The sequence below is a fragment of the Vipera ursinii genome, assembly GCF_947247035.1.
Source record: "Vipera ursinii genome assembly, chromosome: 4".
Lineage (NCBI taxonomy): Eukaryota > Metazoa > Chordata > Lepidosauria > Squamata > Viperidae > Vipera > Vipera ursinii.
The window spans coordinates 117,448,938-117,464,371 of NC_139514.1; the positions used below are offsets into that span (position 1 = coordinate 117,448,938).

Below are 15,434 nucleotides of genomic sequence, written 5' to 3' on the forward strand. Positions count from 1 at the left end.
CGGGAGATATATATTTTAATTTCTTCTTCTATGGTCTCTGGCGAATTCTTATAATTAATGGTAACGTTTAGTGTATGCATCTGGTGTTGCAGTTGTGGATGAACAGAACGCACACAGTGAAGATCAAATCAACCAGGCCACTATGGAGTATAATAAGGAATTAGACGAATCCAAGGAAGAAAAAGAGGAAGACACAAGAGAATATGAAGCCCATCCGAGTAAGTAAACGCAAAACGATGTTTGCGTGAGCATTCCGAGTGCGGATTAAGAGTCTATCGTGTAATTTAATTGGTGCGTTTTTATTAATAGCAAACATAGGTGGACTTGCAGAAATATAAAAGCATTTTGGATTAAAATTTGGTGGAACATTCAAAAGATTTTTAAGAGAAAGATAAAGTTTTCTCCACAATTGTTGTTATTGGGTATTGTTGTAGATTGTGATACTAAAGAAATTAATTTGATGTTGAACTTGATAACAGCAGCACGGTTACTGGTGGGACTATATTGGACTATATTATTATTATTATTATTATTATTATTATTATTATTATTATTATTATTATTATTATTATTATTATTATTATTAAGGATAGTTTGCCTACTATAGAATGGGTACTTAAGGTATCGAATCTTGCAGAAATGTCTTAAGATTTCTGCTTATTTGAAGGATCATTCGCAAGAAAGATATATTTCAGTTTGGAGGAGATGGATAGATTACATTCAGAATAAATATGGGACTAAAAAGTTCCATTTAGCTTATGAGTAGATTTTAGATTTTTATTAACTTTAGTATTAGTATTGATTATATTTTTGTTTAAGTTATTATTATTATGTTTTTAATAATTTGAATGTATCAGTGTTAAAGGGGAGTTAAAGCACATTATAAATTTGGTTAATTTTATAATGGATAATTTTAGTTAGAATATGATTATTATATTTATGACCCTGTATTCAGCTCTGGGAAGTGGGGGGAGGGGGGGTTTGGGGTGGGTGGGTTTTGGGGATGTTTTGTAAAAACGTTTTTGTAAAACTCTTTAATAAAAAAAAAGCAAATATAGGATGCGCTGAAGAACCTATTGGATCCAGATGATCCAGAGTGCCGTCTCCTTTCAGAAAGGACAGCTTTTAATTTCATTTGCAGGTTTTTCTTGTGCATGCAAACCTCCATATCTCTTGCTAAGCGAGAGAACTGCTGAGGGAATTTTGCTCCACTTTGTGACCTTTTTTTGCCGCCGTTGTTTAAGTGGACTCACTGCAGTTGTTCATAACCCGGTTGTTAAGTGAATCTGGCTTCCCGTGTTGAACTTTGCTGGTCAGTAGTTCGCTAAGGGGAATCACGTGACCTCGGGTCACTGCAACTGTCATAAGTACATGCCAGTTGCCAAGCCTCTGAATTTTGATCCCGTGACCCGTGGGGATGCTGCAACAGTCGCAAGTGTGAATAAACAGTCATAAGTTATTTTCTTCAGTGCCGTTGTAACATCAGACGGTCATTAAACAAATTGTCGTAAGTTGAGGACCGCCTGTATTGAAATGCTTCAAAATCTGTTTTACTTCCTACGAAGCAACCTAGAACTAAGGAGAAACTTCCTGGCCATTAATCAGTGGAACAACTTGCCTCCAGAAGCGGTGAATGCTCCAACACTGGAGGTTTTTAAGAAGAGACTGGACAGCCATTTGCCTGAAATGGTATAGGGTTTCCTGCCTGAGCAGGGGGTTGGACTAGATGACCTCCAAGGTCCCCTCCAAGTCTGTTGTTGCTGTTGCTGTTGCTGTTGCTGTTGCTGCTGCTGCTGCTGCTGCTGTTGTTGTTGTTGTTGTTGTTGTTGTTGTTGTTGTTGTTATTATTATTATTATTATTATTATTATTATTATTATTATTATTATATAAAAGCTCCCACAAATTCCTAAAATGAAATATATAGAGTGGAGCTTCCAGCAGGCAACCTCATTATCTCAGTGGTTTTCTATGGCTCGTTTATATCATTTTTATAAGTAAAACCACAGAATATATTTTCACTCTCCGGCCAGTGAAAACTGCCAGAAGGAGAGAGAAATCGCCTGAAATCCTTCACACGCTGATTCTTTTTCAGTCCCGGTCGGGGTTGTCAGCAAGGAAAATCTTCCAGTCCTGAACACCAGAATAATTTGCCCAGGTAATGAGAATTTCATAATTCATTTGTGTGTGTGTGTGTGTGCGTTGGGGGGGGGGGCGAGAAATGAATTGGAATTGAGGCCAGATTCCGCTGCCCTTACAATTCATGCCTCAGATGGAGCCAGAGTAAAAAAGATCAGTTCTCCCATAACAGCCATCATGAGGAGATCATTCTTCCTTGAATCCTTCTGGAAGGAGAAAGTTCTGGAAGTCACTGGAAGTTTTTTAAGAAGAGACTGGACAGCCATTTGTCTGAAATGGTATAGGGACCTCCAAGGTCCCTTCCACCTTCTGCTCTGCTCTGCTCTGCTCTGCTTTGCTCTGCTCTGCTCTGTTCTGTTCTGTTCTGTTCTGTTCTGTTCTACTCTACTCTACTCTATTATTCTATTCTATTCTATTCTATTCTATTCTATTCTATTCTATTCTATTCTATTCTATTCTATTCTATTCTATTCTATTCTATTCTATTCTATTCTATTCTATTCTATTCTATTCTATTCTATTCCATTCCATTCCATTCCATTCTATATTCTATTCTATTCTATTCTATTCTATTCTATTCTATTCTATTCTATTCTATTCTATTCTATTCTATTCTATTCTATTCTATTCTATTCTATTCTATTCTATTCTATTCTATTCTATTCTATTTTCTACTCTACTCTATCCAGTGTTGAATGCTCCAACACTGGAAGTTTTTAAGAAGAGACTGGACAGCCATTATTTGTCTGAAATGGTATAGGATTTCCTGCCTGAGCAGGGGGTTGTACTAGAAGACCTCCAAGGTCCCTTCCAGCTTATTCTATTCTATTCCATTCCATTCCATTCCATTCCATTCCATTCCATTCCATTCTATTCTATTTCTATTCTATTCTATTCTATTCTATTCTATTCTATTCTATTCTATTCTATTCTATTCTATTCTATTCTATTCTATTCTATTCTATTTTCTACTCTACTCTATCCAGTGTTGAATGCTTCAACACTGGAAGTTGTTAAGAAGAGACTGGACAGCCATTTGTCTGAAATGGTATAGGATTTCCTGCCTGAGCAGGGGGTTGGACTAGAAGACCTCCAAGGTCCCTTCCAGCGCTATTATTATTATTATTATTATTATTATTATTATTATTATTATTATTATTATTATTATTGTTATTGTTATTGTTGTTGTTGTTGTTGTTGTTGTTCTCCATGGATGTCTATGGAGATTCTCCATCATCCAGGTCAGACATGTCAAACACAAGGCCCGGGGGCCAGATCCGGCCCGCGAAGTGGTTTCATGTGGCCCACGAAGCCATCCTGGATACAGTGAGGGAATGGCCCCCGTTGCCTTGGCCCTGGCCCAGAGACCCTCCTTCTGCCAGAGACCCTCAGATCTGTCCCACTCCTGCCCAGGTCCCCATAGGCACCCTTGATGCGAATGATGTAGAGCTGGCCACGCCCACCCAGTAGGCCATATGCACTCTAGCCACACCCACCCAGTAGGCCACGCCCACCCTGGCCACACCCACCCGGCCCCCTAAGGGCAACCGCAAAGCTGATGTGGCCCTCAATGAAATTGAGTTTGACACCCCTGATCCAGGTCATGGCTGTCCTAGAGGTGCTTTTTCAATGATATTTTCTCACGTTTGTTGAACATTTGACTGAAAGGCAAGATTTTACCCGTGAAGTGATTCCTAAGCGACTTAAATATCTAATTAAAACACTCATTTTTCTCTCTCTCCTTTTTCCCCCCAATCAGGTTTAAGAGCTGGCCTGGCTGCCTCTATCGCAGGGAGCTCCATTATCAGCAAAATGTTGCTAGCCAATATCGATCCGTACGGCGCTACCCCTTTTATTGATCCTGACCCAGAATCGCTGTAAGGAAAAAGTTGAATTCTTGCTCCTTCCTCGTTTGTTCTGTGATTGATATTATAGCTAGGGATTTCCCCAACATTAGTGTTTCTTTCATTCTTCTTCTTCTCTTTGTTTACCGTAGTAATATTCAGTACTCTCAAGTAATACGTGAACATATGTTTTATGTTCACGGGTTACATGAGAGAACATACAAATGGCAGAGGTCTAAGGCATTTTCTTTCTAAATCAAGGCGGTAGAATTCCTTCTCCTCTGCTGGGTCCTTCCATCTCAGAGCAAAAAGGCAGAACTGATTAGGGCAGGGCAAAAACGATATATATTAATTCTTTTCTTGCAGACCAGGAGTCCTCGACCTTGGCAACTTTAAGACTTGTGGACTTCAACTCCCAGGATTCGCCAGCCAGCATGAGGAATTCTGGGAGTTGAAGTCCACAAGTCTTAGAGTTACCAACTTTGGAGACCCCGGGGATAGGGAATAGCCCGCAGATAACCACTGTGTCGATTTTGGGACTGTGATAAGTAGACGTGCTTAGAACTCATTCATTACCTCTATGGGATTAGGAGTAACCACCCAATCTACAAGCAGTCTCGACTTACAACTGATCACTTAGCCCCATAGCGAACAGTGGGTTTGCTTCATGATTGTGGTGTTTGCGTGGCAGCTGCCACAAAAAAGGTCATTAAAAATAGCATTTTCTCCTGGGTTCTCCTGAGTTGAGTTTGCAGGGGTTTTCTTGGGTTCTCCTGAGTTCTCCGGGGTTCTCCTGAGTTCTCTTGAGTTCTCCTGAGTTCTCCAGGGTTCTCCTGATTTATCTTGTGTTCTGCTGGGTTCTCCTGGGTTCTTCTAAGTTCCCTTGGGTTCTCCTGGGTTCTCCTGGTTTCTCCTGAGTTCTCCTGAGTTTTCCAGGGTTCTCCTGATTTCTCTTGTCTTCTCCTGAGTTCTCCTAAGTTCCCTTGGGTTCTCCTGGTTTCTCCTGTATTCTCCGGGTTTCTCCTGAGTTCTCCTGGGTTCTCTTGAGTTCTCCTGGGTTCTTCAGGGTTCTCCTGATTTCTCTTGGGTTCTCCTGAGTTCTTCTAAGTTCCCTTGGGTTCTACTGGTTTCTCCTGAGTTCTCTTGAGTTCTCCAGGGTTCTCCTGATTTCTCTTGTGTTCTCCTGGGTTCTTCTAAGTTCCCTTGGGTTCTACTGGGTTCTCCTGTGTTCTCCGGGGTTCTCCGGAGTTCTCCGGAGTTCTCTTGAGTTCTCCTGGGTTCTCCAGGGTTCTCTTGATTTCTCTTGGGTTCTCCTTGGTTCTCCTGGGTTCATCCGGGTTCTAGATGTACGAAAATGCGAATGGGTGCCCCATGAAGGCCTCTGTGCAATCCAAACCACTTTCTTCCCCTTTGAATCTGGATTGGTAGGCACTCCTAAGATCCTTCCACAGTCCGCCCACTATGATAGCCCCTCTCGGATAGGATAAGAGCGGCGGCTTTGGGATGCTCTAAGAGGGAAGCTAGAACTGTGCTGTTGTTTCTATACCTGTGCATGCATCCTCTGTGCGCTATTACCAACCGTAGTTGTGCATTTGTGTACAGGGAAGGCTATTCAGAGAAGTGCGTCATGAACAATTATTTTGGCATCGGATTAGATGCGAAGATTTCGTTAGAATTTAACAATAAACGGGAAGTTCATCCTGAGAAATGCAGGTGAGCTACTGTGAAGATTTGAACTAGTCCTTGCCTATACATTGGTACAAACTACAGGTATTACTTGACATTCCTTTAGTGACTCTTTGAAGTTCCAACAGCCACTGGGGGAAAAAGTGACTTCTGACTGTATTCACACTTACGACTGTGGCAGCATCCCCGTGGTCACGTGATCAAAATTCGGATGCTTGGCAATTGGTTCACATTGATGATGGTCGCGCTGTCCCAGCGCCGCCACTGGAGAGAGGGAAGATTCACTGAGGATCTATTTCTGAAAGGGACAGAAATAAATAAGGGGATTAATAAGCATGATAACCTTTTGTAGCCTTCTGACCAGCAATGGGGAGGCCAGATTCACTTAACAGCTGGGTGACTCACTTAACAACTGCAGTGATTCACGTCACAACGGTGGCAAGGAAGATCGTAAAATGGGGGCAAAGCTCACTTAACCACAGAAGTTGTAGGCTCAATTGCAGTCGTAAGTCGAGGACTATCTGTATCCCTGTCTTTTCCTTAGCATCCGAGCAGGGATTTTGATGTCTCACCGAATGTGGTCTGATGGGTGAACCCCGTGGCGTTGTGTGATCACTCTGATTTTCCTTTTAGAAGTAGGACGAAGAACATGATGTGGTACGGAGTGCTTGGTACTAAAGAATTGTTACAACGGACTTACAAAAACCTGGAGCAGAAAGTTCAACTCGAGGTAAGGCTGAAACTTTCTCACACCCTGTTGTCTGGTTTCCCTCAAGGCGAGATGAATCTGCTGGGTGGATTTTGGTTGTAAAGGTTGACTTTAGCTAGTGGCAGTTGCCCTCTGGGATGACAAATTAAAGTAGACAAAAGTCTGACTGGGTATTAAAACATTTCTTTATTTCTGCCATTTTGTGCGGCCCCTCTCACCCTCTCACTCACACAACTAGAAAACCAACACTTTCCTCCCAGCAGCACCCCCATCTGTCCGTTGTGATAAATAGCCAGCTATTTATGGTGCAGCCCATTCAGATGGGGAGGGCCCTCTCAAGTAGTCTGGCTGACCTTCTCTGCTCCTGCCTTCTCTCTGCTTTACGTGTTCTCAGATCAGGTGCATGAGGCAGTTCTTCCTCCTCTTTGCTGGCTGTCGGCCACTGCAAACTTTCCCCAGCCAAATCCCTTCTGGATGACTGTTCAGAGCCATCAATTAACCCAATTCTTGACATGCCAGGAATTGGCGCATTCTCCCCCGAGCTGACATTGAAGGAGGAATCTGGGGATTTGCCCAAGGGAGACATCACACATTTATCTACCATCTTGATCCACATGATGTAATCATAATCATAATCATAATAGTAAAGTTGGAAGGGACCTTGGAGGTCGTCTAGTAGTTCAACCCCCTGCTCAGGCAGGAAACACTATACCATTTCAGACAAATGGCTGTCCAGTCTCTTCTTAAAAACCTCCAGTGTTGGAGCATTCACAGCTTCTGGAGGCAGGTTGTTCCACTGGTTAATTGTCCCCACTGTCAAGAAGTTTCTCCTTAGTTCTAGGTTGCTTCTCTCCTTAATGAGTTTCCATCCATTGCTTCTTATCCTGCCTTTGGGCGCTTTGGAGAATCGCTTGACTGCCTCTTCTTCGGGGCAGCCCCTGAGATATTGGAAGGCTGCTATCAAGTCACCCCTCGTCCTTCTCTTCATTAAACTAGACATACCCAATTCCAGCAGCCGTTCCTGATATGTTTTAGCCTCCAGTCCCCCTCATCATCTTTGTTGCTCTTCTCTGTACTCTTTCTAGAGTCTCAACATCTTTTTTACATCGTGGTGACCAAAACTGGATGCAGTATTCTAAGTGTGGTCTTACCAAGGCCTTGTAAAGTGGTATTAACTCTTCACGTGATCTTGATTCTATCCCTCTGTTCATGCAGCCTAGCACTGTGTTGGCTTTTTTGGCAGCTGCAGCACACGGCTGGCTCCTATTTAAGTGATTGTCCACTAAGACTCCGAGATCCCTCTCACAGTTGCTACTATTGAGCAAGGTACCCCCTATACTGTACCTGTACATGTGATGGAATGTGGACTTGGGGAAGCAGTGGAGGCAGCACAGAGCTTTTCCAAATTTCCAGGGGAAATCCCAAAGTAAGAGACTGCACAGTCCTGAGCTGGATGGGGAAGGAGGGGAAAAGGTTCAAGGTAACCACAGCCTTGAACGTTGGGACTAATGGCTACACCACACCAGAGACACCGTTCTGCAGAACAGAGTCTCTTGCTTTAGGACCAAGAGATCCACGGTGTGTCTTCAGAACCCCGGAAGGAATTGATTTTATCCCACAGTGCCTGAACCGATCTAAAACCTTGGTCAAGAAGCCCTGTTCCATTTTTATGGACCCTCACCCAACCATCTCTTCCATATTCTATCATATCTGCAGTCTAGAGACCATTTTCAAAGACGGTCTAAGGTCAAGCATATCACAGTACTGTCACTCAGCGTCAGCCTCTCTCTATCTAAAGCTGCCTCATTTTGCTTATATCAGGTTTATTTGTCATAAGGATATAATTCAGATCCAAATTTGGAACCAGATGTTGGTTGAAGGTCTTGCTGTAGTCTCTGGCTTGCCTCCATAGAAAGCTAGAAGTTATTCTCTTATACCAAAGAAGCGTTCTGGCCATTGTATAATGAAAGATGGTAGACCGAAGTCTATGTATGAAACATGCATAGAACATCCTGGCTAAGCAAGGAAGCTAGATAAGTTAGCAATAGCAGCAACACTTAGATGTATATATACCATTTCATAGTGCTTTCCAGCCCCCTCTAAGTGGTTTGCAGAGTCAGCCTCTTGCCCTCAACAATCTGGGTCCACATTTTACTGACCTGGGAAGGATGGAAGGCCGAGTCAACTTTGAGCTGGTCAGGATCGAACTGCTGGCAGTGAGCAGAGTCTGCCTGCAATCCCGCATTCTCACCACTGCGTCACCACAGCTCCTATAAGTTGCCTTTCAACTCTAACCGATGTCTGTGATTCATGGAAACCCCAGTCTATTTTTGCGGTTATTTATACGGCATTTTATACCTTACAGTGCGATGGACAATATATCCCTCTTCCAAGCCTTCAAGGCATAGCTGTTTTGAACATCCCGAGCTATGCCGGTGGAACAAATTTCTGGGGTGGAACCAAGGAGGATGATGTAAGTAATTATGGCCTTGCTCTTTAGGTTATTTGCTTCTTGTAAGCCATCTGTCGATTTTCTAAATGAAGTTTGCAGAAAAATGGAAAATGCTGTATGTTGAGAGGTTTTTTTTTTGTTTGTTTGTTTTAAATACTCAACATCTTGTCTTCCAAGACATGTCAAAGTCAATGTGGTGCCAGCCCCACTGTCACTTGGCATCAAGGGACACCAATGGTATTTCCAAAACTGCTCAAAATGATTGATGAAGGAAGTAAATGGTTAGCTAATTGTGTCTGCTGCTTAGAGGCTGTGGTGCTAATTCGCAGGTTGGTTCTTCATGGGAAGACATTCATCCATCTGAATCTTTAAGTGAGCTTATCAAGGTGGTCTCTAGGATGGTGCTGGGGAACTTCAGAATGGTGGTCTTGGAGGACCATCCATCCATTCTGAGGCTGCCTTAAGATACCATGGACTTTGTAGTAAGTTATGGAGTCATCAGAAGTTCCCTAGTTTGGGTAATGAAACGTCTTCAAGAAAACAAGCAAGCTCAGAGAGCACCAATGACCCCACAGTTGTCCTCCTCCTCCTGCTCCTCCTCCTCCTGCTCCTCCTCCTCCTCCTGCTCCTCCTCCTCCTCCTCCTCCTCCTCCTCTTCTTCTCTGCACACCACCTTCCCTTCTAGCACTGATGATGTTACCTAGTTTGGGTAATGAAACGTCCGCAAGAAAGCAAGCAAGCTGACAGAACACTAAGGAGCCCTCGTGCCAGCCCTGAGCTACAAATATTCTCCTTTATTGGTCATAAAACACTTTTTTCAGTGTCATCATAACTTTGAATGGTCACTAAATGAAGTATTGAAAGTCAAGGAGTACCTGTATATTTTTTTTACTTGAGTTTTGCTTCAAGCTGCAAACGAGACCTTTGGCTGTGGAGCTGTTTTCATTCTCCTGCTGAAAATAAGTTTGATAAAGGGCATGTGTAGCTTTGGCATTTCGAAGAGCCCAAATGTTCTCATATATGGATGAAAGATTCCAGTCCCAGCCTCGTGAACAGTAACTCTTTCAAATACTTCGGTAGTGACCTTTAATATTACAGTTCTGTTCCAAGCATCCACCTTCTATGATATTTAAGAAATGTTGCTTTACATTCCGGAGTGAAAGACCTAATCCCTGAATGACATCAGGGCTGGAATCCAAATACCGAAACAGAATAGAGTAGAGTAGAGTAGAATAGAATAGAATAGAATAGAATAGAATAGAATAGAATAGAATAGAATAGAATAGAATAGAATAGAATAGAATAGAATAGAATAGCAATATAGAATAGAATAGAGTAGAGTAGAGTAGAGTAGAGTAGAGTAGAGTAGAGTAGAGTAGAACGGAACGGAACGGAACGGAATAGAATAGAATAGAATAGAATAGAACAGAATAATAAGAGTAGAGATAATAGAATAGAATAGAATAGAATAGAATAGAATAGAATAGAATAGAATAGAATAGAATAGAATACATGGAATGGAATAAGAATGAAAGGGAAGGGAAGGGAAGGGAAGAGAAGAGAAGAGAAGAGAAGAGAAGAGAAGAGAAGAGAAGAGAAGAGAAGAGGAGAGATAATAGAATAGAGAATATAGAGGAGAGGAGAGGAGAGAAGATAATATAGAGGATAAGATAAGATAGAATAGAATAGAATAGAATAGGATAGGATAGAATAGAATAGAATAGAATAGAATAGAATAGAATAGAATAGAATAGAATAGAATAGAATAGAATAGAATAGAATAGAATAGGGAAGAGAATGCAGAATAGAATAGAATAGAATAGAATAGAATAGAATAGGATAGGATAGGATAGGATAGGATAGGATAGGATAGGATAGGATAGGATAGGATAGGATAGGATAGGAACTGGAAGGGACCTTGGAGGTCTTCTAGTCCAGCCCCCTGCTTGAGCAGGAGAACCTATACCATTTCTGGTGACCAAAATTGGCTGCAGTATTTGAGATGTGGTCTGACTAGGGTTTTATCAAGTGGTACTAGTACCTTGCGTGATCTTGATTCCATGCCTCTGCTTATACAGCCCAGGATTGTATTAGCTTTTTTGGCTGCTGCCGCACACGGCTGGCTCACCTTTAAGTCATCGTCCACTGAGACTCCAAGGTCCCTCTCACAGTCGCCGTTTTTGAGCTGGGTCTCTTGCCTAACCTGTATTTGTGCCTTTGGTTTTTCCTGCCTAAATGTAAACCTTTCCTTTTCTCCGCGTTGAAACTCATTTTGTTGGCAGAAGGCGTAAAACCTTTCTCTTTCCCCACCAGATCTTCGGGGCGCCATCGTTCGATGACAAAATCTTGGAGGTGGTGGCAGTCTTCGGCAGCATGCAGATGGCCGTCTCCCGGGTGATCAAGCTCCAACATCACAGAATAGCCCAGGTTTGTGTCATGCCCAGAAAGAAGGGAACGGGAGGGTCCCCTATATCAACGATCCCCAATCTTCCTGGGCCACAGCCCCACTCTCAGTCCGTGAGCAATTTGGAACCGGGCCACGGAGGTGGTGGCCGAGCACGTGCTCACATACCTCAACTTGCACGAGCAACGGGCGACCGCATGCGTGCATGCTCCATTTGCACGTGTGGCGTGCGGCTGTGCCCGCCGCTCATGCAAATGGAGCTGCGTGTGCTTACCGGCTGCCGGTGCAATACCATGGCCTCTCCCCCACCCCTCGCTGATCTACAAAGCCAAAAAAGTTGGGGAATCCTGCCCTATATAGATGAAAACTCTCAAATCGTCCAACTGTCTAAAGTCTACAAGTTAAATCATGGCAACTGGACGAATATTTGTGCTAGTCTGAGACCTGCTCATCCAAGCAGTTTCATCAGTCCGGGAAAGTGAGGCAGAGAGCTGTTAGACTGTACCAACCCTTGCCACACGAATTTCAGGGGTTTCTTCCCCAAAATGCATGAAAACATGTTGATGGAAACTCTCAACCACCCAGGCCAAAGTGTCTCAAGTCTAAAAGTTAAATCATGGCAACTGGACTAATTTTTTTGCTGTCCTCTGTTGAAGCCAGCTACTGAATCAATCCACCAGAACAGAACTGGAAGGGACCTTGGAGGTCTTCTAGTCCAACCCCCTTGGCTCAAGCAGAAGATCTTATACCATTTCAGACAAATGGCTGTCCAGTCTCTTCTTAAAAACCTCCAGTGATGGAGCATTCACAGCTTCTGGAGGCAGGTGGTTCCACTGGTTAATTGTTCTGACTGTCAGGAAGTTTCTCCTTAATTCCAGGTTGCTTCTCTGCTTGATTAGTTTCCATCCATTGTTTCTTGTCTTGCCTTCAGGGGCTTCGGAAAATAAGTTGACCCCTTCCTCTTTGGGGCAGCCCCTCAAATACTGGCAGACTGCTATCATGTCACCCACAGTCCTTCTTTTCTCTAGACTGGCCATGCACAAATCCTGCAACCGTTCTTCATAAGTTTTAGTCTCCAGGCCTTTAATCGTCTTAGTTGCTCTGCTTTACGCTTTTCCCAAAGTCTCAACAATTTTTTTGTAATGCGGTGACCAAAACTGGATGCAGCGTTCCAGGTGTGGCCTTACTATGGCTTGATAAAGCGGTACTAAGACTTCCCCTGACTTTGATTCTGTGCCTCTGTTTATTATACCATCAAGGATTGCATTAGCCTTTTTTGGCGGCTGCTGCCGCCGCACGTGGCTGGCTCACCTTTAAGTCATCGTCCTCTTGGACTCCAAGGTCCCTCTCACAGTCGCCGTGTTTGATCCGGGTCTCTCGCCCAATCTGTACCCGTCCCTTTGGTTTTTCCCGCCCAGCTGTAAAACCTTGCTTTTCTTCACGTGAAACTTCAATTGAATTGACTTTCTCTTTTCACTTTCAGTGGGCTGCAAACCTCCGCCCTGCCAAATCTAGCATCCTTTTGCCCCAGACATGGATCTGGAGAGGAGCCACCGTTCTTCCTGGAAGTTGCTTGAACGTATTCCAGCCTGCTGAAATCTGTTTACTCTTTTTTCAGTGCCGGGCAGTGAAGATCACCATACTTGGGGAGGAAGGAGTGCCCGTGCAAGTGGATGGCGAAGCTTGGATCCAACCCCCGGGCATCATTAAAATTGTGCACAAAAACCGAGCACAGATGCTAACGCGTGACAGAGTACGTGACGGGGACAGGGAGGGGGAGTGAGGGAGAGAGGGAAAGAAAGAGGGAGAGAGGGGAGAGAGAGAGAAAGAAAGAGAGGGGGAGAGGGAGAGAGAAAGGGAGAAAGGGAGAGAAGAGGGAGAGAGGGAGAGAGAGAGAGGAAGAGAGAGAGGGGAGGGAGAGAGAGAAGGCGGGAGAGAGAGAGAAAGACAGAGAGGAAGAGAGAGGGAGAGGGAGAGAGACAAGGAGGGAGGGAGAGGAAGAGAGGAAGAGAGAGAGATGAGGGAGAGGAAGAGAGAAAAAGAGAGAGGGAGGGAGGGAGAGAGACAAGGAGGGAGATAGAGAGAGGAAGATAGAGAGGGAGAGAGAGAGAGAGAGAAAGAGAAGGAGAGAGAGAAAGAGGTACAGGGAGAGAGAGAAGGAGGGAGAGAGGAAGAGAGAAGGAGGGAGAGAAGGAGGGAGAGAGAGAGGAAGAGAGAGAGAGGGAGGGAGAGAGAGGAAGAGAGAGAGACAGACAGAGAGAGAGAACTCCATATAAAGTCTTTCGTCCTCTTCCTTGCAAGGTGCACCACTAAACTAGACCCAAGAACGCCTGGCTGGGCTGTGGCTTCAGGGATGCCTAAATTATTATTTTTCTCCCCCCCCCCAATTCTGGATAGGCCTTTGAAAGTACGTTAAAATCCTGGGAAGATAAACAGAAGTGCGATTCTTGCAAACCAGGGTTACGCTCCCCGTCGTACCCGCACCAGGCGGTGGAGCTGGCTTCGGAAGAAGAGACGGTGCAGATCCAGGCTTGTTCTCAGACGGCGGAAGAGCTGATCAGCAGGTAGCCCGGAGACGAAAGGCAGTCAGTCTCCAGGCCTTGAGGAAGCATCTCAGCCGCTCTTCTTTGCGCTTTTTCCGAAGTCTCAACTTCCTTTGACGTGATCCGGTTTCGGTCCCCGCATGAGAAAAAAGGGCAGGGAAGAGCAGCTAAGACGATTCAAGGCCTGGAGACTAAAACGTATTGTTGTGATTCAGGGTCAGCCTGTGGGTTCGGCAGTTGGGTCGGGCGACTCAGAGGAGGAGGAGTGGGGTGTTGAAGACCTTGCTGAGGGGGTTGAAGATCTTGCTGATGAGAGCCCTCAGCCAGGCCCCTCCCACTTGGTCACCATGGAGACCCAGCTGTGTGAGCCTGACAGCGTGGATGAAGGTGATCCACAGCTGGCCCTGTTCAAGGACGCCCGACGCAGGAGGTAGTCAATTAGGAGTAAACAGAGGAAGGCAATGGGGCACCTCGGAAGGAGGGAGAGAGAAGCCACGCCCTCTATTTAAGGGGTATGTGTGGGGAGGGCTGGTTTGCTGAAGGCAACCGCTTGGATAGTTCGTGTTTCTTAAAGCTCCTGTTTCTTGGTTCGTGTCTTGTTTGTTTTTGTAGCTATAAATTTGGCAGGCGTAATTCCAGCCTCTTGCCGTTTGTAAAGGGGTTGTCCCTGCCTTTTCTGCAGGGCCGGTAGCAGGCTGGTACAGAACACGTATGAAGGGCGGTGCCAAGGCGTGGGTATGGCCAGTCTAGGGGTGACAGGATAGCAGCGTTCCCAGCATTGGAGGGGCTGCCACCAAGAAGAAGAGGGGCTCAAACTGTTCTCCAAAGCACCAGAGGGAAGGAGGAGAAACGACGACGGTTGGGAACTGATCAAAGAGAGAAGGAAGCTGGAACTCAGCAGAAACGTCCTGTCAGGACAATCAACCAGGGGAAGGGGCTTGCCTTCAGAAATTGTAGGGGCTTCGTTACTGGAGACTTTTAAGAAGAGATTGGACAGCCATTTGCCTGAAATGGCATGGGGTCTCCTGCTTAAGCAGAGGGCTGGACTAGAAGACCTCCAAGGTCCCTTCCAGCTGTACTCTGATTCTGATTCTGATTCAGTTCAATATTTCAGGATTACCTCCTGCCTTGTCTACGGGGATTCTCCATCCTCCAGGTCATAGTTGTCCCAAGAAGGCAGATGGACTTCCTTGCTTTTCTTTTCTTTTCTTTTCTTTTCTTTTCTTTTCTTTTCTTTTTCTTTTCTTTCTTTTCTTTTCTTTTCTTTTCTTTCTTTTTTCCTTTCCTTTCCTTTCCTTTCCTTTCCTTTCCTTTCCTTTCCTTTCCTTTCCTTTCCTTTTTTCCCTCTCCTCTCCTCTCCTCTCCTCTCCTCCTCTCCTCTCCTCTCCTCTCCTCCCTCTCCTCTCCTCTCCTCTCCTCCTCTCCTCCTTTCTTTTCTTTTCTCTTTTTTCCTCTCCTCTCTTCACTTCTCTTCTCTTCTCTTCTCTTCTCTTCTCTTCTCTTCTCTTCTCTTCTTCTTCTCTTCTCTTCTCTTCCCTTCCCTTCCCTTCCCTTCCCTTCCCTTCCCTTCCCTTCCCTTCCCTTCCCTTCCCTTCCCTTCCTTCCCTTCCCTTCCTTCCCTTCCCTTCTCTTCTCTTCTCTTCTCTTCTCTTCTCTTCT

The 15,434-nt window shown here is 44.6% G+C and overlaps 1 protein-coding gene and 1 long non-coding RNA gene across 2 annotated transcripts in view; one reads left to right on the top strand and one right to left on the bottom strand.

Moving 5' to 3' along the window:
- DGKH (diacylglycerol kinase eta) overlaps positions 1 to 15,434 on the top strand; it is a 114,503-nt gene that overhangs the window by 81,848 nt on the left and 17,221 nt on the right. Inside the window, exons 16-24 of the mRNA XM_083362295.1 lie at positions 93 to 218; positions 2,094 to 2,156; positions 3,897 to 4,014; positions 5,584 to 5,694; positions 6,301 to 6,397; positions 8,742 to 8,849; positions 11,142 to 11,255; positions 12,851 to 12,985; positions 13,630 to 13,796. Coding sequence (XP_083218421.1) covers positions 93 to 218; positions 2,094 to 2,156; positions 3,897 to 4,014; positions 5,584 to 5,694; positions 6,301 to 6,397; positions 8,742 to 8,849; positions 11,142 to 11,255; positions 12,851 to 12,985; positions 13,630 to 13,796 — 1,039 coding nt within the window. The remainder of the gene's footprint in view (positions 1 to 92; positions 219 to 2,093; positions 2,157 to 3,896; positions 4,015 to 5,583; positions 5,695 to 6,300; positions 6,398 to 8,741; positions 8,850 to 11,141; positions 11,256 to 12,850; positions 12,986 to 13,629; positions 13,797 to 15,434) is intronic.
- The window catches only part of LOC310640200, a 272,544-nt gene continuing 272,079 nt past the window's right edge, over positions 14,970 to 15,434 (bottom strand). The window contains exon 2 of the long non-coding RNA XR_014492495.1: positions 14,970 to 15,070. This is a non-coding gene — a long non-coding RNA (uncharacterized lncRNA). The remainder of the gene's footprint in view (positions 15,071 to 15,434) is intronic.